Source organism: Balaenoptera borealis, assembly GCF_965194805.1.
Source record: "Balaenoptera borealis genome assembly, chromosome: 6".
Classification (NCBI taxonomy): Eukaryota; Metazoa; Chordata; class Mammalia; order Artiodactyla; family Balaenopteridae; genus Balaenoptera; species Balaenoptera borealis.
Genome location: NC_138863.1, coordinates 3,365,273 through 3,390,213, shown reverse-complemented (window position 1 = coordinate 3,390,213; position 24,941 = coordinate 3,365,273). Strand labels below are relative to the sequence as shown.

At 53.1% G+C, this 24,941-nt stretch overlaps 2 protein-coding genes across 44 annotated transcripts in view; one reads left to right on the top strand and one right to left on the bottom strand.

The window, feature by feature from the left end:
- Positions 1 to 13,269, bottom strand: part of LOC309630595 (uncharacterized protein) — a gene marked incomplete at its 5' end in the record, with an annotated part of 33,048 nt that extends 19,779 nt beyond the window's left edge. For 35 of the 43 annotated variants that reach the window (XR_014245785.1, XR_014245786.1, XR_014245802.1 and 32 more), the window contains 2 exons: positions 4,325 to 4,431; positions 13,130 to 13,269. Coding sequence is in view for 2 of the 43 variants with exons in the window: in XM_082396007.1 (XP_082252133.1) it covers positions 4,325 to 4,487 (163 nt within the window). Of the gene's footprint in view, positions 1 to 4,324; positions 4,536 to 13,129 lie in introns of those variants that run through there. The other 8 variants (XR_014245796.1, XR_014245797.1, XR_014245798.1 and 5 more) reach the window with 4 other exon arrangements.
- Positions 13,270 to 13,607: 338 nt separating this feature from the next.
- Positions 13,608 to 24,941, top strand: part of MLPH (melanophilin) — a 41,048-nt gene continuing 29,714 nt past the window's right edge. The window contains 2 exon segments of the mRNA XM_082395982.1: positions 13,608 to 13,741; positions 20,042 to 20,175. Coding sequence (XP_082252108.1) covers positions 20,066 to 20,175 — 110 coding nt within the window. The 5' untranslated portion in view covers positions 13,608 to 13,741; positions 20,042 to 20,065.

Below are 24,941 nucleotides of genomic sequence, written 5' to 3'. Positions count from 1 at the left end.
CAAGGCCAAGGGAGCCATGGGAGAGATGCCAGGGGAGACCTCACAGGTGGGCAGGGGGCGAGAAGGAGGTGTGGGCTCAGCTCCCGGAGCCCGAGGGTGCCAGGTCACGCAGCTGGGGACAAAGGGCCTGAGGGGACCACGGAAGCCAAGGTGGGGAGGGGTGTGCATGCTAGAAGCTCCCTCTGCAGAGAGGTGGGGCATTTGGCTGGCGATAAGAACAGCACTGGGGATCTCTAGGGGGAACATCCCAGGCCGGGGTGCCGGGGGCCTGGGCCAGGTCTATGGTGAGGGGTCAGAGGAAGGTCTGGAAGGGAAAGGTGATGGAGACGTGGAAAGGGTGTGTGCTAGTGCCTGACCCCCGCCCAAGGGCTGGGCCAACAGTCACCAGACTGGGGGTCAGCAGAGTTTGGCCTCCGCTGTCAGTTTCCCTGGGGACCAGCACAGGGGCGCCAGTGGCCCAGGTGGCCTTCTGGGGGAAGCCTCCTGGCAAAAAGGCACAGACCTGAGAAGGAACCCCGGCCAAACCCGCACCATCCAGGACCTTTGGAAAGTCGCTCAACTGACGTTCAACCACCCTGAATCTCAGTCTCCTGATCCATAAAATAGGAATGTTTTCAGCAGTGTTTACCCCACAGGAGTGCCGTAGGGACGGAGTGAGGTCGTATGAGTGACACTTAGCGCAGGGCTGCGCATGGCCTAAGGGCTCAGTATCTGGGAGCCACGATTAGCGTCATGTGGTTGTCACTTTACGTGCAGCGGGAGCAGGTGACTGTCAGCTGGGCCCCGGGCACAGAGGCCCAGGGCAGTGCCCCACTCACAGGGCCCTGGGGACCACCCTAGGCGCTGTACCCCGGCCCCCAGGGAGCCCGGGGTTGCCTGCCCCACTCCTGCAGGGGTGGCCTTTCTTTGAGAATGAGCAGCAGGGAGGGGCCCAGGACCCACTTATGCTTTCAATCCACAGATACTCGCCGAGTGCCAGCTCTCTGCAGACACCACTGTGGGCACGTGGCCTACAGCTGGGGACGAAATCAGGCCAGGGCTTGAGAGGCAGAGGGACGGGAAGGCTTTGTCCTCCCCGGAGGCTCCTCCCATGTTGCCTGCCGCGGGGGCTCCTGGGGCCAGAGGGTCAGGAGGCCTGGGAGGGGGTCAGCAGCCTCTCACCTCACCAGCTGCTGCTTCTTAGGGACCCCAGGGAGCCTGGGGCAGAAAGGGCTGCTGGGAACTTGGAAGCCAAGGGACATGTGCAGTCATCCTACGTGGGTCCTCTGTGCCCCTCGGGCTCCCCCTCCCCTACTCCCCCTCCCCACCCTGCTCTGGGTCCCGGACACTGACCTCTATGGCCTGCATCAACTGTACCCCTGCTCCTGGCTTCCCAGTGGGCTCAGCCAACAAGGGGCGCCAGCCAGGCCTGGAGAGCATGGTCCTTCTCCCCTCCCTGCCTGCAGTGGCCCTGGCTGTGCCGTATCCCGCAGCGCTGGTGACACGGCCCTTCACAGCTCCACACTCCACGTTCCAGAAGCCACGCCCTCATCTGCCCCTTAAGACCTAAGGTGGCAACGGCCTCCACTGTGGCCTCCGCTGTGACCAGCTCCAGGGCCAAGTCAGTCTCCTGTGCTGGTTCCCTTAACTCTGCCCACACCTCTGCCAGGGGTCCCTGGGCAGCAACTCTTCTGGCCGTCTCCTTTCCAGACCCTGCAGGGAGAAGGCACTCGGGGAGGCCTGTGGGGTGCACGGCCTGGAGCCCCCACGAGGCCAGGCTAAGAGGATGGGCACGAGACAGAGCAGTTGGAGCGAACCCCAGGTAGGGGGGCGGATGGTGGTGCAGAGGTCCCGGAGCCGCCCAGGCCTCGGAACATCGCGGAGAATTCCACAGAGTGACAACCACGGAGGGCACCCATCCTCCAGGGAAGCCCCCGTCGGCAGTGGATGCTGGGTGTGAACAATGAGAAGAAGCCTTCCCAGGGTCTCCACAGAGCCCTGACTCAGTCGCCTGGAAGCCGGGACGCACGTTCCCACAGCCAGAGCGGCCGGCCCCGCGCCAGAAACCACAGAACCCGTGACACGACTGAGCCGCCAACAGACGCAGACGGTTTCCCACTGGTTCCTGGGAAATGGTCGACCCAGGTCCCACCCGTCTGCCTCCCGAGGGTTAGAAGTAATTCCTGGCCCCTTCTCCCACCCAGCCCGCCCGGCCCACCCACCTGCTTCCCCCTGCCCCACAGCTGTGGCCTGAAGTGATGCCCCCCTCGGGTCTGCCCTGTGGGGAGGCGGGGGCCCGGCCTCCTCGGGTGGTTCCAGCCAGAAGGGGAGTTGCTGGGAGCAACTTCCTAGCAGGAGCTGCTAGTTGGGGCTGGAGAGAGAAGGGGCAGCCCTGGGGACGTCCGGGCAGCCATGGGTGGGTCCCCGGAGGCCTCTGCCGGCCTCGAGGTCCAGGGGCTGTGATGGGCACCGGGCCAGGGTTCCTGACCCCGTATGTGGGATGGAGGGGAATCCCGGCGCTGGCGCCATCCCCACCCCGGGAGGGCCCAGGACTCTCCTAGCTGAACCCGGAGCAGAGGGGGAAGTGATGTGATACGCCGGTGCAGGTCCCCGCAGGTCCCGAATGACAGCCCACTAGGAGGTGATTTCCCGAGGATCCCGGCACACGGGGGCCTGGGCCACCAACAATCTGGGCAGGTGCCCCAAGAGATGAGATTTTTCTTAAATTCGATATTAAAAACAAAACCAAACTGAAAAAAATATTCAAGTAACTACTGTGGATAAAAACTCTTGGCGGCAGATGGGGGGTGGTGGCCAGTGCTGGATCGCCTGAACTTCGCTCTGGCCTGTCTGGGTTTATTTTGCATCACACTGTGGGGAAGGAGTAATACATCCCGTGTTCTGGGCTTGGAGGTCCTAGTCGCCGCTGATGCGCCACCACTGCAAGGTTTTGCTGAGGTTCCCCCAGTCAAAGGGTGGGAGGTGCGGACCCCTCGTCCTCAGGGGGAGTAAGTCCACCGGAGAGGGTGTCCCTGAGGGTTGCCGGAGGCACTGGAGAGCTTTGGGCTTCCCTGCTGTCAACTGGCTCCTCCTGGGTGCAGGTGGATGGACTCCCACGGGCGCCACCCCAGGGGACAGACACGCGAGGGCGGGCAGGGCGCCGGCATGCTTGTGTGGCACTCACCCTCCAGCCGAAACCCGCGTCCCTGTCTTTAATTATGCGTTTGAGTTAAGCTCTTTGGCCACAGATGGAAAGCCTTTGAGGCCCCAGCCAGGCCCAGATGGAGGCGGTGGGTGGACTAAGGGGGGGGGGGGTGGCGTGGGATGGGGAGGGAGTCCCGCTGGTGAGGGTGAGATGTGACCTCATTCACACCGCAGAAATCCCGCTGCACGGGGACCCCCCTCCCGCCCGCCGCCCGGCACTGCGCTCAAAGGCTGCCTGTGCTGTCTGAGCACAGCAAGGCGTCCCCGTGTTAACGGTGGGAAAACAGGCCTCGCGGGGCAGGAGCCCAGGCCAGCCTCAGCAGCCTTAGCAGGTTGACCTTGGCCCTGCCAGCTCCTTTAGGGCAGGAGGTTGTGCACCATGTGCTACCCACACGGCAGAAAGTCAGGATGCAGGAAGAGGGGCAGAAAGAGAGGAAGGGCGAGAGGAAGTTTCAGGGCGATAAGCATTGACCCTCCTAAGGGTTTTCACACAAACACACGAAAATCCTCTAATGTAACCTTAACGACGACAAAGAAAATATTAACCACTAATGTTTACTGAGCCAGCACAAGGAAGGTGGGGTATATGTGTTCCTGCCCCTCCTCCTCCTTACCCTGCATCTTGGACAGGCACCCACACCCCTACTCAGCCCTCCCTGAAACGCAGACAGGACTGGCCCCGACCTCCCTGGGTAGCTGTGAGGGTCAAACGTGACTGTCATCCTTCAGAACAGTACCTGGCACTGAATAAACTGTCACTAACACTCTCTTCCTCATCTTCTTCATTATATCAGGAGTGCTTTCTGCCATAAGCTCAGAAAACCCAAATGGCAGTGGCCTCAATACGTAGGTGTTCGTTTTTCCCCGTAACAAGGAGTTCAGAGATTGACTGCCTGCCAGGAGCACAGCTCAGCTCAGGACTCCAGGCTCGTCTTTCCACCCCAGGAGCCTTAGCAGGTAGGCTTTCTACCCTTGCCTGCCTCCTCCTGGTTGCCAGATACCTGCTGCAGCTCCAGACCTCACATCCAAGTTCCAGGCAGAAAGAATGGGAAAGGATAAGACACACAGGGCTTTCCCTGAGTGAGGCTTTCCTGCTTTGTTCTGGAAGGCACGCTCTCTCCAGGAACCTCTACCCCCATACCTCCATCGTCCAGAAGTGTGTCCTGTGGTCCATCCCGGCTGCAAGGGAGGCTGGAGAGCTGTGCACTGTCAGCTAGGGGCATCTCTTCTCCCCATGGGAGCAGGGTGCTGCGAGCACAGAAGGAACGTGGTTGTCGAGTGGGCACCAACAGTGTTGCCAGCATGCTGTTGTAGGTTCATCTCACCTGCCAGGTCAAACATATTATTTCCACCTTGCAGACAGAGAAATCAAGGCTCAGTAAGGTTGAAAATCTTCCCCAAGATCACACAGCGAGTGGGTGACATCCTGGTCTCCTAATTCTAAGTAATAATGTTTTATAAATCCACGACTTCTAATTGATTATTGAGGCCTTTTTTTTGTTTTAATTTATTTATTTATTTATTTTTGGCTGTGTTGGGTCTCCGTTTCTGTGCGAGGGCTTTCTCTAGTGGGGGCAAGCGGGGGCCACTCTTCATCGCGGTGCGCGGGCCTCTCACTCTCGCGGCCTCTCTTGTTGCGGAGCACAGGCTCCAGACGCGCAGGCTCAGTAGTTGTGGCTCATGGGCCCAGTTGCTCCACGGCATGTGGGATCTTCCCAGACCAGGGCTCGAACCTGTGTCCCCTGCATTGGCAGGCAGATTCTCAACCACTGCACCACCAGGGAAGCCCAATTGAGGCCTTTCCGACATTGATTTTGAAGCATTGACATTGATATATGACAGCTGCTTTAAAATCCTTGTCAGGGGGACTTCCCTTACGGTCCAGTGGTTAAGACTCCACACTTCCACTGCAGGTTCAACCCCTGGTCGGGGAACTAAGATCCCACATGCCGCACGGCACAGCCAAATAAATAAATAAAAATCTTTTAAAAAATGAAGTAAAATCCCTGTCAGGTAAGTCCGACATCTGATTCATCTAAGTACTGGCCTCGGTTCACTGTCTTTTCTCAGCCAGTGGTCTTCCTGGTTCTTGGTAGCAACAGTGATTTTGTATTACACCCTAGATATTTTGGCTATTATGGTAGGAAACTCAATCCTAATAAAATCTTCTATTTTAGCAACAGTCACCTGTTTCGTTGAGGTGTAGGTTCTGGTCTACATTCATGGGCTTCATTTCCCCATAACAAGGAGTTCAGAGATTGACTGCTTGCCAATAGTTTTGTGTCCTGAGCCCTCGCCATGTCATGTGGGGCTGCTTCGTTCTTCCCGTGCTGCTGGGGCTCTTCTCAGTCCCTGCTGGTGTCATCTCTGGGGCCAGAAGGCACTGCCCTGGGCCACCTGCCCTCACTGGGTGAACCTGGAACGACTGGCCTAGGTCTCCTTATGCCACTGGGTGGAGGGCAAGGAGACACATGGCTCTATAACCGAGCAGGACCCTATGTTGTCTTCCCAGGACAGACCACTCCCCACCCCCATACCCTCTGCTGTAGCGTCTCTCTGAGGTACCTAGGTAATAGTATCTGATGCACTTTTCCGGAGTTGTTTTACAGATGCTAAAACCCCCACCAAATGGAAGAAATTAACTACTAGATGACCATGAGCAGGTAGCCTCCAGACCTACTGGCGCCTAAGGATTGATAATGTTAACCCCTGTGACACCACCCTGTTACCTCACCATCAACTGATCAGAGAATTGTGAACTAGCTGATCACACACCCTGGGACACCCCTCCCTCACCTGGTCTTTAAAAATGAAAATTCTAATCTGGTATCTCCAGAACCTTACACACTTACAAAGCTAATTGCAAAACCAGTGACCTAGCTTGGCCTCCTGAGCTGGTAGAACTTCAGCCAGTTTGGAAGGTGAACTGTGGACGGGTGGAGGAGAAAAAGTGAAGGCACGAAAGCACAGTTTGACATACAGTTTCCACCCCGAATTGAAGGCATAGCTTGTGCTCCAGGAAACAAGCAAGCCCGTTTGGATTCCTGGGGTCAGGAAGCTGGAAACTGTAACTGGGTGTGGGGTTCAGGTGGTGGCGAGGGTGTGGGAAACAGGACCCTTAACGCGAAAATGGGGGTGAATATGGGGTTACGGGAAGGGTGAGGGGAGGATCCGTGGGCTAAGGATGGGGTGGCGTACATTTCTTGGTTGGCCATGGGCTTTGGGATCTGGCCACGGGGTGGGGAAGCAGTGGGTGAGGTACTGTTGGAATCCCACTCCTGGTTCTGGGCTGGTTTCCAGTTGGCACTGACTCCTGAGCCTGTACTGGCATCAGACAGAGAGGGCGAGGGTGGCAGCAGATCAAGTGAGAGATCTTGTGACAGATTTCACGGTGGGGAAGGTCATCAGCAACACTGCAAATGTTCCAGAACTTTTGTATGAGAGTTTAATGTGAAGTGCAACTTACACTGTTAAAACTGAAATCAGGTCATTCTGTGAACTACGGAAGTGAAGGAGGGGTGGAAAGAATTGTCACTGTAATGCCTGATTTAGCAACCATGATTTGGGAACCCAGAGGTGGAGGTGACCACCCCATGATGGAGGGCAGGATGCTCTCAGGGGCTAACCTAGCCACTTCCCCTCATGTGCCCCAGCAAGTAACCACCAGAAGGGCTCTGGGTTTCAGTTTCTAGGTCTGCTCTTCACAGCTTTCCTACCTCTGGTTATGCCAACATCAGCTGAGCTGGTCACTCTTGCTGTGGTGAGAGCCACAGGGCAAGGTGAAAGTCTAGGCTTTGAGACTCTCAGACCGGGATTTGAATCTGATTTCACCTCTCGAACTGAGTGACCTTTGGCTAGTGTCTTAGCTTCCTGACCTGCACAACCCAATTGATAACTGTATAAGTCAGGCACCCAATTCAACTGATACTGCATAGGTCAGGCACCTAACTCAACTGATACTGTGTAGGTCAGGCACCCAACACAATTGATACTGTATAGGTTAGGCACCCAACTCAACTGATACTGTGTAGGTCAGGCACCCAACTCAAATGATACTGTACAGCTCAGGCACCCAACACAATTGATACTGTACAGGTCAGGCACCCAACACAATTGATACTGTACAGGTCAGGCACCCAACTCAAATGATACTGTACAGCTCAGGCACCCAACACAATTGATACTGTACAGGTCAGGCACCCAACTCAAATGATACTGTACAGGTCAAGCACCCAACACAATTGATACTGTACAGGTCAGGCACCCAACTCAACTAATACTGTACAGCTCAGGCACACAATACAATTGATATTATATAAGTCAGGCAACCAGACAATGCTCACAGGCACCCAGTAGGTCTTCAGTGAGGACCAGTTCCCTTCATGCTCCTTCCCTTCATAAACACAACTGAGATTTCCAGAAGAGGGTCTTCTGAGAATAGAGCATAAAACTTTATTGCCTAAGTTCTTTCCCTTCAGTATGAACCATTTCTGCTCAATTCCTGAACCCTTCATAGTGAAAGCTCCTAATTAAGCTACTTTAAGGAAAGACAAGTGCTCATTGGCTCATGTCTCACATCATCTGAAGCTTCCAAAACCCTGAAAGCCTGAGTGGTCTGATGGCTTTAGAGTCAAGGGCTTCATTCTTCAGATTTTTCCCTCTTCTTGGCTGGCCTCTCTGCCTAATTAGGGCTCCTTCTAAGCACTCATCAAAATCTAATTCCTCATGTGTTCAGATGGGGGGAAAGCAACTTGCCAAAGTGAGTTTGCAAACCCTACATTTCTGATCTATTGAACATGGGATAGAAACAACAGGCAAATGAATTCTGTTCAGCTCTGAGTAGAAGGGGACTGTTTCTTGCCCTCTGACACATCCTTCCTGGGGAGAAAAAGCAAGGATGAGCTCAGACCAACCCAAGATAGGGGAAGAGGCTGAGATGAGCTGGGGGCTGCTGTCTCAAAACACAGTAAGGGCTGATGAAGGGTGAGAGGAAGAGGGGAACGATGGCCCCAGAAGAAAGCAGGCTTCCCTCTCCCAACCCTGCATCCCACCTTTCCACCAGCCCTCTTCTCAACCGGCACTTCTCCCCGGAAGGTGCCCTGAGCTTAGTTCACCTGGGTGGTGGGCACAGAGCTCTGTTTGGAAGATGCCCATCAGTCAAAGTTAAAATCAAGGGCATCATCAGAATACTTAACTATGATTACTGAACAATATTTATTCAACAAGTAGTCATCAGAGACCAACCATGGGCCAAGCGTGGCAGCAGGGACATCAAAGTGAACATGCCAGTCCTGGGGCTGCCGGACCTTAGAGCAGGGGAGCAAAGACGTTACCAGAGCACCTCACACACGTGGCGGGTAAACCATGAGAATGGTTGTGTAAGAACGTGACGGGAATAACGGGGGAGTCTGATAGTGGGGAGGGCTGGACAGGCAGGAAATGCTTTTCTGAGGGGAGGACAGTTGAGCCGACACCCGACAGGAGTAGGACTTGTGCAAGTGAGTGGGGCAGGGACATCATTCTGAAAAGGGCTGGAGCTCTCGGAAAACGAGAGGGAAGGCAGGCGGAGGCTGGGAGACGAGCAGACAGGCGCTTTCCTGGGCGTGGTTCTGACCCCCGAACCCCCCCGCCCCCCGAGACACACAGCTCAGGGGTCACTGTATGTGCCCCACTGCAGTCGCGGGGCCCTGTGCGCTGAAGAGCGGGCGGGCAGCAGGGTCACGTGACACCTCCTCAAAGGCCCTAGGATTCCCCGCCCAGGAGAACAGCCACAAAGCCAGGAGAACGCGTCCCAAAATGGGATTTTTCTCAGTTTTTCAGATGTATAAAAGAAAGAAAATCATTCGGTGTTTGATGTAAATGCATTTTCTTTTTTTTAAAATTTTTACTGGAGTCTCGTTGATGTACAACGTTGTGTTAGTTTCTGCTGTACAGCAAAGTGAATCAGTTCTACATATACACATATCCACTCTTTTTTAGATTCTTTTCCCATATAGGTCATTACAGAGTATTGACTAGAGTTCCCTGTGCTATGCGGTAGGTCCTTATTAGTTATCTATTTCATATATCGTAGTGTGTATATGTCAATCCCAATCTCCCAATTTATCCCTCCCCCACCCTTCTTTCCCCCCTGGTAACCATAAGTTTGTTTTCTACATCTGTGACTCTATTTCTGTTTTGTAAATAAGTTCATTTGTACCATTTAAATGTGTTTTCTTGTAAAATATAGTTTACTGAACATGGCTGGGATTGGGGGTGGTACTTTACGTGTGTTCAACTTCCTGGGCGTTTATCTCAAAAATCCAGACGCCCTGGTTAGCCCAATGGCAAACCAGCCCAGAGGATTTAGACAGGGGAGAAGGCAGGAGGGATTTAACTGCTGCCTGCTGGTGAGCTCTATCAAGGACCCAAGAGGGGCGGTGGATAGGGGACCGCAGGCCTTTCAGCACTGATCCACGGGGGAAGCTGGCACTTCCAGACACTGCAGGATGCTCCCTGGTGGGCCAGGGGCCTCCTCCCCCTTGGGGTCTCCTCTCTACCAGCAGAGATGAGGGCAGTCCCAGCCCAGCCCTGAACAGGACTTGCCTGTCCAGCTACCCCTGAAGATGCAGGACTTCCAAACAGTGAAATTAAAGGGCGCTCCCCTGAGGCCCATCTTCCATGGTGAGCTTCCTGATGGCATAGCCGAGACAGCCATCCTGCCTTCCTTGCTGTGTCCGCCCCTAAATCTCAGAGAAGGCAGGGTCTCCTGACAGCCACTTTTAAGATGAGGAAGTGGGGAGGGGCCCTCTACTGCCCTCTGGTGTCCACCCACCAAGCCGACTTCTTGAGGGTCCGTGATGGCTTCTGGAGAGGCTTGCTGCTGGAGATGTGAGCCATCTCTAACTCACTGTGTGACCTTGGGTGTATGCCACCCCCTCTCTGAGCATCAGTTTTCTCATCTGTAAGAGACAGGATTGGACCACATAGTCTTAAAAAAGAAAGCCAGCCTGAAGCAAGTGAACGAGGACGGGCAGATACAGGGGCAGGGGCAAAAAAGGGAGCCAGAGGGTAGCACCAAGGGGCACACTGGGAGCCCTGAGAAGCTAGGAAGGGGCCAGGGCTCCAAAGGTAAGGCCCAGGCAAGCCAAGAATACCAGGAGGAGGAGAAACAACCGAGCCCAAGATCCTGGCCAGCAGCCACCAAGCCCCACTGTTTACCTTTCCCCTCCTCCGTTCTCCGTCCCCTCCCTTCTCCCCGTAAATAGCTAAATTAAGAAATCAAGATATTCTGAACTGGATCCTTCACAATAAAGGATAATTATTGAGACAACTGGCAAAATTGGAAAGGGTTCTCATGATTATACATAACAGCATATCATTTACCGATTTTGATGGTTGGATTGAAGTTTTGTAGAAGTTTGTCCTTGTTTGTAAAATACATACTAAAACATCATGTCAGCAACTTACAAATTGGAAGGAGGACTTCTTTGTATCATACTTCCAAATTTATGTCACTTTTGAGATTGTTTCAATAAACTTTTTCAATTCTAGAATTTTCTCTTAAAAATTGCATACATCCTTTGACTTGGCAATTCAATGTTAGGATTTTATTGTACAGATATATTTGTATTCGCATGTATGCACAATGATACATATGTAGGTACAATTACATTCATGTACCATCATAAATATGTATATGCCAGTGATATTACACATTATACGCAAGATGTTTACGGCAGAAATATTTTTAAATAGCAAAAAATCCGAAGTTAACTGTCCATCAATAGGAGAGCAGTAAAATAAGGATGGTAAACTCATGCAGTGGCTCCTCTGCAACCATTAAAAAGAATGAACCAGGTCTATACTAACAGGGGTTAATATCTACCTAGCACTCACCTCATGGCAGGTCTCATCCGAGTGCTTTGTGTATACTGATTCAGAACGACCCTACTGTGTAGATCCTGTTGCTATCCCCACCGTGTAGAAGAGAGAATTGAGCCTGGGGGAGGTTAAGTAACAGCCCAATGAGGATGCGCTCAGCTGGGGTCCAACTCCTGCAGCTGGTTCCAGAGTCCACATGCTTAACCATACACAATCATTCGGGCAGAATACGCAAGGCACCACTGCTAATGATGGTTTTTGGGAAGTGGGCTTGGGTGAAGGAATAAGATTGAGTTTGACTTTTCATTTCATACTGTTCATATTCTTTACCATATATCTTTATCACACATCACCATGTATCAGTTTTACACATTACTTAAAACCCACTAATTTAAATACATAAGCATGAAAGTATAAAAAACATTTAAAAACTATGGACAAGAGTATGGAAGTTACTCTAAAAAGTAAAAATAGAGTTACCAGATGATCCAGCAATCCCACTCCTGGGCATATATCCAAAAAAGATGAAAACTCTCATTTGAAAAGATACAGGCACCCCAATGTTCATGGCAGCACTATTTACAATAGCCAAGAAGACATGGAAGCAACCTAAACGTCCACTGACAGAAGATGTGGTGCAAATATACAATGGAATACTTCTCAGCCATAAAAAAGAATGAAATAGTGCCATTTGCAGCAACAAAGATGGACCTAGAAATTATCATACTAAGCGAAGTCAGTCAGAGAAAGACAAATATCACATGATATCACTTATATGTGGGATCTAAAAAATAGTACAAATGAAGTTATTTACAAAACAAAAATAGACTCACAGACTTAGAAAACAAACTATGGTTACCAAAGGGGAAGGGGGGGGGTAAATTAGGACTTTGGGATTAACAGATACACACTACTATATATAAAATAGATAAACAACAAGGACTTACTGTATAGCACAGGGAACTATATTCAATATCTTGTAATAATCCATAATGGAAAAGAATCTGAAAAAGACTAGATATATGTATATGCATACCTGAATTACTTTGCTGTACACCTGAAACTAACACAACATCGTAAATCAACTATACTTCAATTTTTTAAAAAATGAAAGATAAAACACACATTTAAAAAAAAATGGTCCTGATACCGACTTTTAAGGGATCTGTTAATTTTATAAGCAACAGTAAAGTATATGGTAAGGAAATGAAAAACATAAGAACCGGCTCACAGGGTTTCTGGAAACTCTGGGTTAAGTGTGTCACCTTACTTCCCGGGTTCGCACACACAGTTGATGGTGCTTGGCCAGAGCACCAGAGGACAGAAATACCCACATGCACTTACAGCGCTTCTGCGGGCACAGCAGACAACCAGAGCTCTAACCCGAGCTGAATTGTGTGGCTTTTGAAAGTGCCTTATAAATTATCCAATGTGACATCACAATGATCCTATAAGGTTTAGTTTCCTCCTCTGTAAAACGGAGATATCAGTATTTGTTCACCTAACAGCACTGATCATTTATGTATTTATTTATATTCCTATCCCCATTTCGCAGATATGGAAAGTTTCGAAAGTAGTCCCTGGGGGAAACAATGTAGTTTTGTTTGATCTTTTTTTATCAATAGTAAGTGAGAGGGAGGAGGGGGGAGTGCTTTGATGCGCCCAACTCCGGAAGGGAAAGGGAAGATGGTGACGCCCTTTAATGTCCAGGGGGTTTGGGAAGGACAAGCGGGCACCGCACGGGGGCTGGAGCTGGTGGCGGTGCTTCGCACGCTCCGGGTCTGAGGCGGCCCTGAGCACGAGTCCGGGCGCGGAAAGTGAGGCGGCGGCGCGGGAGCTCGGAGGGCGTTACGCACGGCAACCTCGCACGCGCACCCGCCCCGTCTGTGCGCGGATGCTGACCCCGCCGCGAGCCGCGGCTGTGACTTGCGGGACTTTTTTGGCTCGCAAGGTCTCGGTGCCCTCCCCGTGGCGGGGCTACTGGCGTTTGAGCTTCCGGGTCCAGCCGCGTCCAGGCAGGGGGGGAAAACGTGGAGGGGCGCGCGTCTGCCGCAGGAAACACGGGGTCCAGAGTCCCACTTACCAGTAAGGCGTTCCCACGAGTTAGTCTGTGGCTTTGGGGAAGGCGCTTTCCTGGGCCTCAGTTTCCCCATCTGTAAAACCGGAGTCAATCGCGCAGAGTTGGGATGGGAATTAAACGAGGTACCGCGCGCTCCGAGGGCGAGAAAGGCCAGCGGCTCCCTTCGCGCCGAGGGCAGGACGGCGGCGGCCGCATCACCGCGCAGTCTCCCGACTCGCCAGGTGTGGGCTCAGCCCGCCCCTCCCTGCCTTCCTCCCCGAAGTAGGCTGGGGGCGAGGAGCGGTGGGCTCTGCCCGGCGCTGGCGCCTCCCGCGCGGGCGCCCCGGGTGTCCGCCCCGGGTGTCCGCCCCGCGCTCCGCCGGCACCCCGAGGTGCCCGGCGCTCCCGGAGCTGGGCGGGGCGGGGCGGGGCACGGTCCTCGTGACCCGGCGGGCGCCTCCGGGACCTCGCCCCTCCCTCCGCTGCGCGCCCTGCGCCCTGCCTGGCCCGTATCTGCCCTCCTGGCCTCAACGCGCCGCGACCCGACGCCCGGCCCGTCGCCTTGCTCTCCCTAGCAGGACCGCAGAGAGCAACCCCGGGGTCCGGGCCAGGCCGACACGCCCCGGAAAGGAGTCGGTGAGTGCGGGGAGAAGGGGGAACGGCGGGGTCCGGGGGCGCCCGGGATATCCCGGAGGCCCCAGGTGCAGGGCGGGTCCGCGGGGCTGGGTGCAGCCCCGCCGGTGTGAAAACGCCCCCAGCGGCCCGCAGGCCTCGGTCCCGGCTGATGAGGAGGACGCGTCCAACCCACCGAACCCCAAACCCAGGCTTCCCCCGGATGGCTTGGTCAGGCTGGTCTGGATCCTCAGGGAGCAAAAAAGCCCTGTTGCGGATCTACATGCAGACGGGGCTGAGGCTGCCGGCCTCGGAGGAGACTCACTCCGGCTGGTCGCCCAGGGGCCTGAGGCTGTTTGGGGAGAGACCCCCTCCTGCTCGTAGAGAGAGAGCCCGGGTGGTGTCGTGGCATGGGAGGAGGCGTCCTGGACTTTGGGGCCTCTGAAAGCCCCACTTTTATTGGAATTATGTTTTGTTCGCCGACACGCCCCTCGACGGCCCACCACCTTGTGATCGGGATGGGGGAAGGGTCTGTAGGCGGAGAGAGTCACACAGTGGGCGCTGGCCCCAGGTCCCTGCCTGAGCCAGACCTCTTTACATATCCCCTGCAGTTTCCCAGGCTGTGTCCTACTCACCTTAACCAAATGTTGAAAACCCCATTTCATTTTCAGTTGGGTTGGGGTCTTTGCATTATGTTTGTTTTTTAAAATTTTAGTTACACATTTCTTTCTGAGAGGTTGGAATGATAAAGGGGGGAGGTGAGGCCCCCACTAGCCCACCAGGTGCAAAGGTGGCCCTGCGCTTGGCCATGAAGCCCCAAGGAGAAGGCCAGGGCTAGCAGACCATGGCAGCGGAGCAGTGACATTGGCACCTGGGTTCAGCCCGTTCACCTCTGTCCCCCGACGTCCAGCCCTCCACTGGATTCTCAGCCACTCCGCTGACCTCAGTAACACATGGCTCTCTTGGGCAAGAGCCCCATGCCTGAATCTCCAGGGCCTCGCGCCTTAGATCCAAGCACCAATCATAGGTCCCTGTGCTCCACCACATCCAAAATCTGGGTGCAGTGGTAGGTGCCCCGCAGGATTCGCTGAAGACAATTCCAGGCACATAGACTAGCAGTCAGTGGGTCTTATTGATTAAGGCATTAGTGACTGAAAAATTAAAGCCAGCTGAGTGGAAGGCTTGGGGGTGGTGAAGAGGATCCAGAGCCCTGTAGGCTACACAGAAGGGAGACTTTGGTGCCCTCGGATGACAGTGTGGTGATTTCTCATGGCTGCCCCCAGTTCATGCCATTGGGTCAGCCTTCTAGGGCTGTCTCGTCCTTTTCAGAAGCAATCTCTGGAGGAAGAGCCCACTCCCCTCTACCCACCTTGTCACCTCTCCCTTTAATCCTGACATCCTGGCATCACCCAGGGTTGGAGAGAGACATAGAGGTCGTGGTACAGATGGAAAAACTGAGACCCAGAGAGGAAGGGGACTTGTCCCAAGTCGCAGGGCTGGTTGGTGCCTGAACTGGGATAGGAACCCAACTCCTGAAGCTCAGCCGCATCCTCGTCCCTCAGCGCCACCTTGGGGCCCGTCCTTGCTGTGGAGACTAGAGCTGAGGCTTTAGCTGCAAGTGCAGAACTATGTCCGTGGGTAAACAAGGTTTCCAGCAGCTTCCCAGGGAGCTGGGAGAACAGAGAGAACAGGCAGGCGGGAGGCAAGCTGCAGGGCCATTGCTGCTGGAGTGATTTCAGAGCACCTGCAGGGGGTGGGGGGAAGGTGCTCATTTTGCAGCTGATGAGGGTTGGGGGTTTGGTTGCTGCCAGTGGGCAGCAGGCCCTGCCTGCAGAAGTGACCACACAGGCCAGCTTTGGGAAGCAGCCGCAAAGGGTTAACACAGAGGCCCCACAGCTGGCACCTGGGCCTTCCCTCAGGAATGTGCCCGCATCTTTATCAGCAAGGGTTGCCCACCTGATTCTGAGTCAGAGAGCATTCCTGCCATTGTTTGTTGGGCATTCAAGAGGAACTTGGACTTGCTGCAAAGTTTATCTGCTCAGGCGTTGGTGACTAGTCATAATTGCCATCGCTCCCAGGCTCAGGGGGCCGCCAGCCCAAGTTTTGTGTAGGAGGGATCCCCGCCCAGATCTCCCTTTAATGTGGCCAAAATATGAACTCAAATCTTTAACAGATAAAGATGACCCACCATTGAAATGCGGTGGTCTGGGTTCAGGGTATCCACCTGGTAAAACCTATTCTACGGTCTCTTTCCAACTCATTAACCTCCGTGTCACGCTCTCTCTTCTCCGTTATAGTGTTTAAGCGATGGGGGAGGGCTAACAGTCTCAAAGATTACAAATGTGGTTAGGTCTGAGCTGTGGACCAGGCGCACGTTGAAAGTGTTTTGTTCAGGAAGCTCATGACTAGGCGTTATCGACACCGCAGCGGAACCAGGAGCAGGTGGAGCCTGGTGGGGGCTGCCCTCCGCAGCGCGCACGCCCTGGGGGGCTCCCCCAGGCTAGGGCGGGTCAGAGCCCGGCACCCTCCGTGGGTCCAGCATGTCCTCTGCTGCCACGTTCCCCCTTGACTGTTACGGTTGGAGGGATACCGGGTGGAGATCAGGGTCTTGGTGAGCAAGCAAAGTGGGGAGTGAGGACTGTGGCTGAAAGGCTGTCCCCTCCATGAATCCACGTGGATCCCTCAGCGTGGCCGTACCTGGCAGAGGGGCTGCCCTTCCACCATACCCCGAGTTCCCCCATCAGCCTGACGCTAGCCAGAAGGGGTGCTAGCAGCACACGCCTCGATTGCCAGTGACTTTTGGTTTATGCATTTTGAATACTGAAATCAAACATATTCTCCATTCGACTTCAGATTATTTCCTGAAGATAGTTTTTCAGAAGCTTTAAACCATCACCCCACCACCCATCATCACCACCACCACCAACAACAACAATGAAAAAAATAAATTAATAAAAATAATAAAAAACTGGGACTTCCCTGGCAGTCCAGTGGTTAAGACTTCACCTTCCAATGCAGGGGGTGCAGGTTCAATCCCGGTTGGGGAGCTAAGATCCCACATTCCTCGGGGCCAAAAAAACAAAACATAGAACAGAAGCAATGTTTTAACAAATTCAATAAGGACTTTAAAAATGGTCCACATCAAAAACTCTTTAAATAAATAACTAAATAGCTTTAAGCTTCTGCACATCATTAATTCACTACATGGCAAGATTTGGTCACAGTAGATAAAGACCCATGTCGTGGACCACCCGTGTCGTGGACCCATGTCGGGAGCCGGGCTCCCGACCCCTGGCTGTCCTGAGAACATGCTTCCCTCGGAAGCATCGCGTCCCTACTGCATGGCACAGCATCCTACGTATGGGATGTGTCTGAAATTTGGAATCACTCTCCCTCCCCTCCTCTCCCTGCACCTCCTGCTCACCCAGAAGTTGGGCCAGAGCTAAAACTAGGCACCACATATACCCTGAGAAAACCATAATTCAAAAAGAGTCATGTACCACAATGTTCATTGCAGCTCTATTTACAATAGCCAGGACATGGAAGCAACCTAAGTGTCCATCGACAGATGAATGGATAAAGAAGATGCGACACATATATACAATGGAATATTACTCAGCCATAAAAAGGAACAAAATTGAGTTATTTGTAGTGAGGTGGATGGACCTAGAGTCTGTCATACAGAGTGAAGTGAGTCAGAAAGAGAAAAACAAATACCATATGCTAACACATATATATGGAGTCTAAAAAAAAAAAGAAAGGTTCTGAAGAACCTAGGGGCAGGACAGGAATAAAGACGCAGATGTAGAGAATGGACTTGAGGACACGGGGAAGGGGAAGGGTAAGCTGGGACGAAGCGAGAGAGTGGCATGGACATATATACACTACCAAATGTAAAATAGATAGCTAGTGGGAAGCAGCTGCATAGCACAGGGAGATCAGCTCAGTGCTTTGTGACCACCTAGAGGGGTGGGATAGGGAGGGTGGGAGGGAGACACAAGAGGGAGGAGATATAGGGATATGTGTATAAGTATAGCTGATTCACTTTGTTATACAGCAGAAACTAACACCCCATTGTAAAGCAATTATACTCCAATAAAGACGTTAAATAAATAAATAAACATAGGCACCAGAGTACAATTTTTCAGATAATGTCTAATCCATGAAGTACCGACAGTCTGCTCTTGGTTTAGCTATGTGGGATGCTTGTTTTTCGAAGTCTGTTTTGCATCGTTCCTGGCTTCATTAAACAGAGCATCATGAACACATACCACTTTCCTCAACAACTCAGGGTCATGCCTGGAACCTCCGAAACGGCGCTAAGCCATGGTGCCATGGTCCCCTTGAAGCGTGGGAGGCCGTCTGCTTCCCTCTGCGTGCTGGTCTCCCCGGTGCACATCTCAGCAGGTTGCTGCCCGGCGTCACTCCAGGCAGCAGGCAGCCAGGCTGGGCCTCTTCCCCACCCGACCCCGGCAGGCCCCCGCCTCGCCAGAGGCGCCCGGACCCTCCCTGGTCCAGTGCGCACCCAATCCCAGGCCTCGATGGCCTTCGCTATCTGCGCTGGGAAACCAAGTACCATCCTTATTAGAAAGACGCATCAAACAAAAGAGACAGGCTTTTGAGAGGGGGCTGGGGTGGGGGGGATCCTGTGGGTGTGAAGCCTCCAGGTGGCAGTTCTGACTCCTAGTGACCTTTCCATCCGTCCCTTATCGGTCACTGACATGCTCTAAGACGGTTAAGCTTGCGTGACAAGAAAGATATACTCATTTCCTTTTGTTCTGCTTTTCTCCCTCACACCTCACAATTTTAGTTTCTTGAAATAAGGCCTGGAATTGTGACTTTTCCTTGAGGAGAGGAGAGAGAATGCCAGCTACTCAGCTGATGGTCACGGCTTTCATCTGCTCTGGAAAGAGAATGTCAATGAATGGGCTTCTTATGATAGAATTTTTTTCAACAATGGTGAAAAACAAAAATGAGTAAACCCCAGTCATCCATCAAATGACTTTTTGTTCCAGTTTTTTTAAAAACAGAAACTGTGTGCTCTAGAGGAGCATCAGGCATCAGTCTTGGTTTAATGTTTTCATGTCCAAAATCTAAAGTCAACTGTAATGAAAAGAGTTTGAATGATTCTGGCACATCAGGGCATCCTCTTAATGCATCGTTCAGAGTCAGTGCGGTGCTTGAGGATGGAAGTACTGAGGGATCGGTGCAAAAAATTTAAGAAATTATTTGTCACCGATTTTAAGGCACAAGCCAGGAAGCAGTTTAGTTGACAGCCGTGGGATCTCTGTGGACATTTCCATTTTAGCTGGTATCGAGTGTTGCTCAGAAAATGTCACTTTTCATAATTAACCTCTTGTAGAGCAAAGCAGTTTTCTAACACGGAGCAAGTTGTGTTCACATTTCTGCAGAGTACTTTCGGCTGGTCAGCACTGGTGAAAGGGAGATGTTCCCCAGAATTCAGAAGCAAAATTGGGTCTTTCGATGGGTGTTAAGGTTTCCCAGTGAGAGCAGACAGATTGGGTCCCTTCTCTGATGTTCCTAAAAAGCAGATTTCGGTCTTCAGTGAAGACTCGCTGAAGCCACACAGAGGTTCTTGAACTCTCGGTTGCCCACAGGGAACCTGTCACCCAAACAGAATCTTCCCCCAGAGCAGAGCTGGATGGGGTGAAGTGGCCACAGTCTCTGGCCAAGGGGCCCCTGTATGGCCTGATGAAGACCAGAGAAGTGGGAGCACAGAAAAGCACCCCCATGTGCCAGGGAGAAGTCGCCGTCATCGCGATATGTGATGTCACCAGCTGTTAGGAGGTGTGAAGAAATACTCAAGGGACAGGTGTGATGGGGGAGGGAGAGACAGGTGGAGGTGTCATCAGAAGATCTTGCTAGGATGCAGATTCTGAGTCGGGAGGGCTGGGCAGGGCCTGGGAGTCTGCGTGTCTCACGGGCTCTGGGAGGTGCCGCTGGTCCGCAGAGCACACTGCGTAGCGAGCAAGGTGGTAAAGCTCTCCTCCTCTTGGTTTTTGACATTTGGATTCTCCTTCCTTTGTCCTCTTGGCATTGATTGGGGTCTTCCGTGTCCTCGAAAAGGGCATAACGTCATCTGAAGTCTGACTCCTGGGGTATGGGGATTGTACACACGGGTTCATTTATTTCGACTGCACACATTTCCAGACACCCATTTGCCTGTTTTCTAAAACCATCTAACCCAGGTTCCAGCTGCTGGGAAATCAGTCAGCACTTTCTGTGTTGCCTCTTCTTTGTGAATTGGCCGGCATCTGCACGTGGGCTTCCTGGGCTGAACACTGTGGTCCTGTGTTATTCCAGGTGTGACCCTGACGAGAAGCAGAGATGGGGAAAAAACTGGATCTTTCCACGCTCACGGATGAAGAGGCCAAGCACGTCTGGGAAGTGGTTCAACGGGACTTTGACCTTCGAAGGAAAGAAGAGGAGAGACTAGAGTGAGTGTGTGTGGCTGGGCCCCTGGCGGCCTCCGGGGGGACTGTCACCTCGCGGCCCTCTGAGTGGCCAGACAGCGGGAGCTCGGGTACAGGACCCTGGCCGGAAGCCGGGCGCTGGGAAACATTCTGCTTTCTGGCCTTAAGAAACTTTAATTAAGTTTCTTCCTAATTAAAACGAGATGTGACTTTCCTTCTGAGAGTCAGATATGCCCTGAATAGTTTTATTTCAACTTGATCCAACCCCAGGGTGACATTCTCTCCTAAGCGGGGCGACGCTTAGGGCACGGCATTGCACGAACAAAAGAGCTAAAGGTGATGAATAGGGAAAGTCTTGATGCTGGCCTGAAACACCCAGAAGCTGGGAGCAAGGGCATTTAGGACAAAGGCTGACTTCTGCCTCTTTCCAGCAGTGTTGGGGGCACCTCATCCTCAGCATGGAGGCCCCAGCGCCGTTTTGCATGTCTCTCCCCGTGGGCTGAGCTAAAACCCACCCGGCGTTGCTTACTCCCCCTCTGCCTTTGCATATTCCTCCACCAGACCTCCAAGGCTCAGCTGTCCGCTGGGCTCCCTGTTGTCTTGGTGACGTTTGTGAGTTGGTAGGCCTATTGCGAAGGAGACGTTGTATAAAGACTCAAGGTGGGGAGGTAGCCAAGGAAATGCCTGCAAGGCTCCTGGTGGCGGAGCACTGAGAGGAGGTCAGAGCCGTGGTGGGAAGCAGGCCGTCGGGGGGCTGAGGACCCGGGCAGGACTTGGGCCTTTCCCCGCGTGGCTGCAGGCCTTCGGGCAGGGGAGTAACAAGACCCGGCTTCCGCTCTGCAGGCGGTGGGCTACGGGGAAGCGGTCAGATGAGCTCTGAAGGGGGCACCTGCACGTTTGCCCACGGGTTGCATGTGGGGTGTGGAGTATGGGAGGCGTCAAGGTCAGGGTCACTCCAGAGCCATGGCCTGAGGAACTGGGGCATGGAGGTGTGGTCACCTCACCTGGGGAAGGCGAGGGTGGAGCAGGTGTGGAGGAGACCAGGACACGGGTCAGACCCGTTGGCACTGGGTTGCCTGTTAGACGCGAAGTGGACAGGGGAGCCCCCCACACACGGGGCTGGAGCCCAGCAGAGGCAGGACTGAGGGCGCATCGACCTACAGGTGCTGTGGCTGCTACAGTCCCTCCAGGCTTAGTGGCTTAAAGCACGCAAATCCCTCGTGACTCTGGAGTCCAGAAGCCGAGGTGTGGGCGCGGCTGCCTGCCTTCTGGAGGTTCCCTTGCCTCTTCCAGCGTCTCGAGGCACCCACGCTCCTTGGCTCCTGCCCACCCCTGCCTCTTCGAGGCCGTCAGCCTGACGTCTTCCAGTCTCTGTCTTTCTGACCTCTGCTTCTGTCGTCACATCTCTCTGACTCTCCTGCCCTCCTTTACTTAGAAGGATCTCGCGATCATGCTGGGCCCACCCAGCTAATCCCATCACCATCTCACAGCCCTTAACTTAATCACACTTGCAGAGTCCCTCTTGCCCTGTAAGGTGACACAGTCCCAGGTTCTAAGAACCAGGACACATAACGTTTTTGGGGTAGAGGGATCATTACTTAGCTGCCCCCAGTATTTAAAGCCATGGGCCTGGAGGAGACCACCCTGGAGGGGGGACACAGAGAGAAGGACGGACCCCAGCGGAGACAGAAGGAGCAGCGGTGGGAGCCTCTGGGTCCCGACACAGAGCAGAGCCACACAAACCGACAAACTATTAAGAGAAGCAAGTTCAGCGGAGCCCAGCGCCTCTCGATGGCGGGGAGGCGTCTGGATCAGCGCCGCGGGGCTTCCTGCTGCCTCTCTGTGGAACCCTCCACCCTCCGCTCTGCCATGGGCTGCAGGTCCCCCCCCACCCCGGGTTTTCATTATGAAGGCGCTTTCTCCCCACTGGTGTCTAGGGCCCTGACTCAGCCCCCCGCGACCCCAGGACTGGGGCCCAGAGCTGACCTTGGCCAGCGTCCACGCGCCGATCGGGCCCGCCCTGCCCCTCGTCCCCTCCCTCTGCTTCAGCTGTGGCCTCGAGGCTGCACCCGGGGCCCAGGGCCACACGCTGTCAGCGACAGAGCCCGCCTGGCCTTTGCTCTGGGGATCACAGCCTCTCCAAGCAGCCCAGCTGTTGTCACTTTTATTTTTTTATTTTATTTTATTTATTTATTTTATTGAAGTATAGTTGGTGTACTTTTATTTTCAATGACAGCTTAGACCCTCCCATTCGATACATGTATAGAATCGCAAATCAATCAGAGCGGAGGGGAACCCAGCCCTCCAGGGAGACCCTTGAGTGGCTCAGCCCCTCCCTCCGTCCAGGCAGAGCCCAGGTGGTTGTGCTGAAATTCCGATCTTTCTTGTCTACGGGGGATGCCCTCCTGACACCCTTCCTCTTTATTTTCCATGTTCCTCTAGTCATTTCACACTGTAAAAGGGAGACACGCCCAGGTGAGCTCCACTTACTGCTGGGAAAGGAAGTCTCCTAAGGATCTGAGGTGTGTTACCTCCACTTCCGGGGGGCCTGTGGGTCAGGTCAGGTCCCCGGCCAGTTGGTTATGGTCAGGGTCATGTCCTTGTTCGGAAGTGCCTGAGCCCTTTTGCTCACGCGGCCTTCAGATCGGCCGCTCTCCTGTGTCTTCTTGGCCATCCGTGTGCGATTAGATGGTGAGCTTACTAAATATAATAGCACAGGACGTGGTCCCTGGAAATGCTCTAGCACGGAGAGGTGGTGGTTCAGAGAATCCGCATCAGAGTCAAGGCAAGGATGCTGGAGCCCCCGTCGCCTTCCCATGATTGGTGCTTCTTGTGCAGACACAGGCCCCTGGTGACACACTGGGGAAGAGTCGTGGAAACAGCGGGGGCTTAGTGAAGGGTATTTTGTGGGGTTTATTTTTTGATGTTTTTCTCTCTTGCTCACTGTGGTATTGGTTAACTGTGCAACGAGAGGTGAAGCCACCTCTGCCTGTGACAAGCCTTATCCCCAGGGTCCCCGTGACCCCTGGGAGCAGGGCCCAGGCATGTGGTTCTGAGGCCAGGACACGCGGGGTGTGGGTTCAAGTTCTGCTCAGGTGGGTGCTGAGACTTAGGAAGGGCGTGGCGGAACCAAGCTCCGAATAAAGACAGTTGGGTTCTGGACACTGAGATTGGTTCTGCAGAGCAAGTTGGCTAAAATACCAGCAGTCTAGAATGAAACTGAAGACAGTTTAAAAATAATAAACCTCCTTCTTCCCAATCTCCTCTCAGTGTTAATCTGTGCATTTCACCAGTTTCAACATTAATCGTCCATTTCCTGAAACCACAATATCCCATTCTCTGTCGCACGTCTGGGTTTCTCCACGATTCCTTGGGGTCCTCATATTTTCTCCCAGTTCCTGATTCTCTAATCTATGAATCAACAATGGGCTGAATGGAGAAACTGGCCCTCAGGTGACCACTAAGTGGGTGACCTTAACAAACTGAGCTGCTCAGGGGTTGTTCAGATGAGTTTTTTTGTTTGTTTTTTTATTTTTATTGAGATATAGTTGATTTACAAGGTTGTGTTAGTTTCAGATGTATAGAAATCAGATGAGTTTTTGATGTCTTTGACACACTCTGAAAGATGCCAAATGGATGGCCCAGCTCAAAACACCTACCGAGGTCGTTGACAGAACAAACTTAATAGGGGGGAAACCATGAAACCAAGAAACAGACACATGCATTACTTGGAAAGAACTTTCCTGTCCTGAATACACGTCAAGTGGACATAGTGTGTGGGCTCAAGGTCAATTCACCAGCAGCACATTTACCGGAGAGGCAATTTGCTAAACAGCCAATTCACCAAATTTACCAATTAGGAAACAATCAAACAAAAAAAGGAATACGTTTCCTTTAGTGTTTACAAAATTAACAGAAATGTATATTTGATGGATGGCTGCTCAGTTTTTCTCCCCATGTGGGAGCATCACCCTGTAAAGGATGCTGGGATGGGGCCTGGGTGAGGGCTCCGGCACCTTCTCCTGTGGGGTAGGACCAGCACCTCTTTGGCTTCTGCTGTCAAAGTGTGTGACCAGTGAGCTGGCCCAGGTCCCCAGCACTAATGCCCACATGCCCAGTAGACCATCTCCATGACACGAAAGCCTCTGACCCCTCGGCCAGGCCTGACCTCCTGCCCTGTGCAGAGGACTTCTCACAGCCCCATGGGGAAGATGGAGGCCATCCGGTGGTGAAGGGCAAAGGCTGGAGCATCTTGGTGCATCTTCCCCATGAGCCTCCTAATGGGACATTTCAAACAGAACACGCTTGTTGCAGGGACTGGGGCTGTGGGCAGACTGTGGGGACAGCTACCCTCTGAACTGACCAGGAGGATTTCCCTGGGGGTCTAGCTGCTGAGTGGCAGGTGCCTTGTGGAGCTTCCAAACGGCTTTTCTCACAGGCTATTTCGGGAATTCGAGGAGAAGGAAGGGGGAGGCTGTCTGGCCTTTGATTTAGCCCCAGGCAGATATAAATCTCTCCCTGAAGTCGGCATGTGTGACCAGGGACTCGGGAGTAGGGTGTTCACTGTACATGGTGTGATGTTATTCCTGGCTTCCCATCAACACAGTGCTACACTCTGGAGAATCCAAAACCCAAAGATGCACAAAAATTCTTAGGCAATTCCTCAAGTGTTCACTCTCCTCCAGACCCTGGTCACTGTCACAGTGAGCTCACCCAGTTCCTCACAGAAAGCTCAAGGCTACCAGGTGTAACCTCCCCCCATCTTCCCCCCATCCTCACCTGTGTTCATG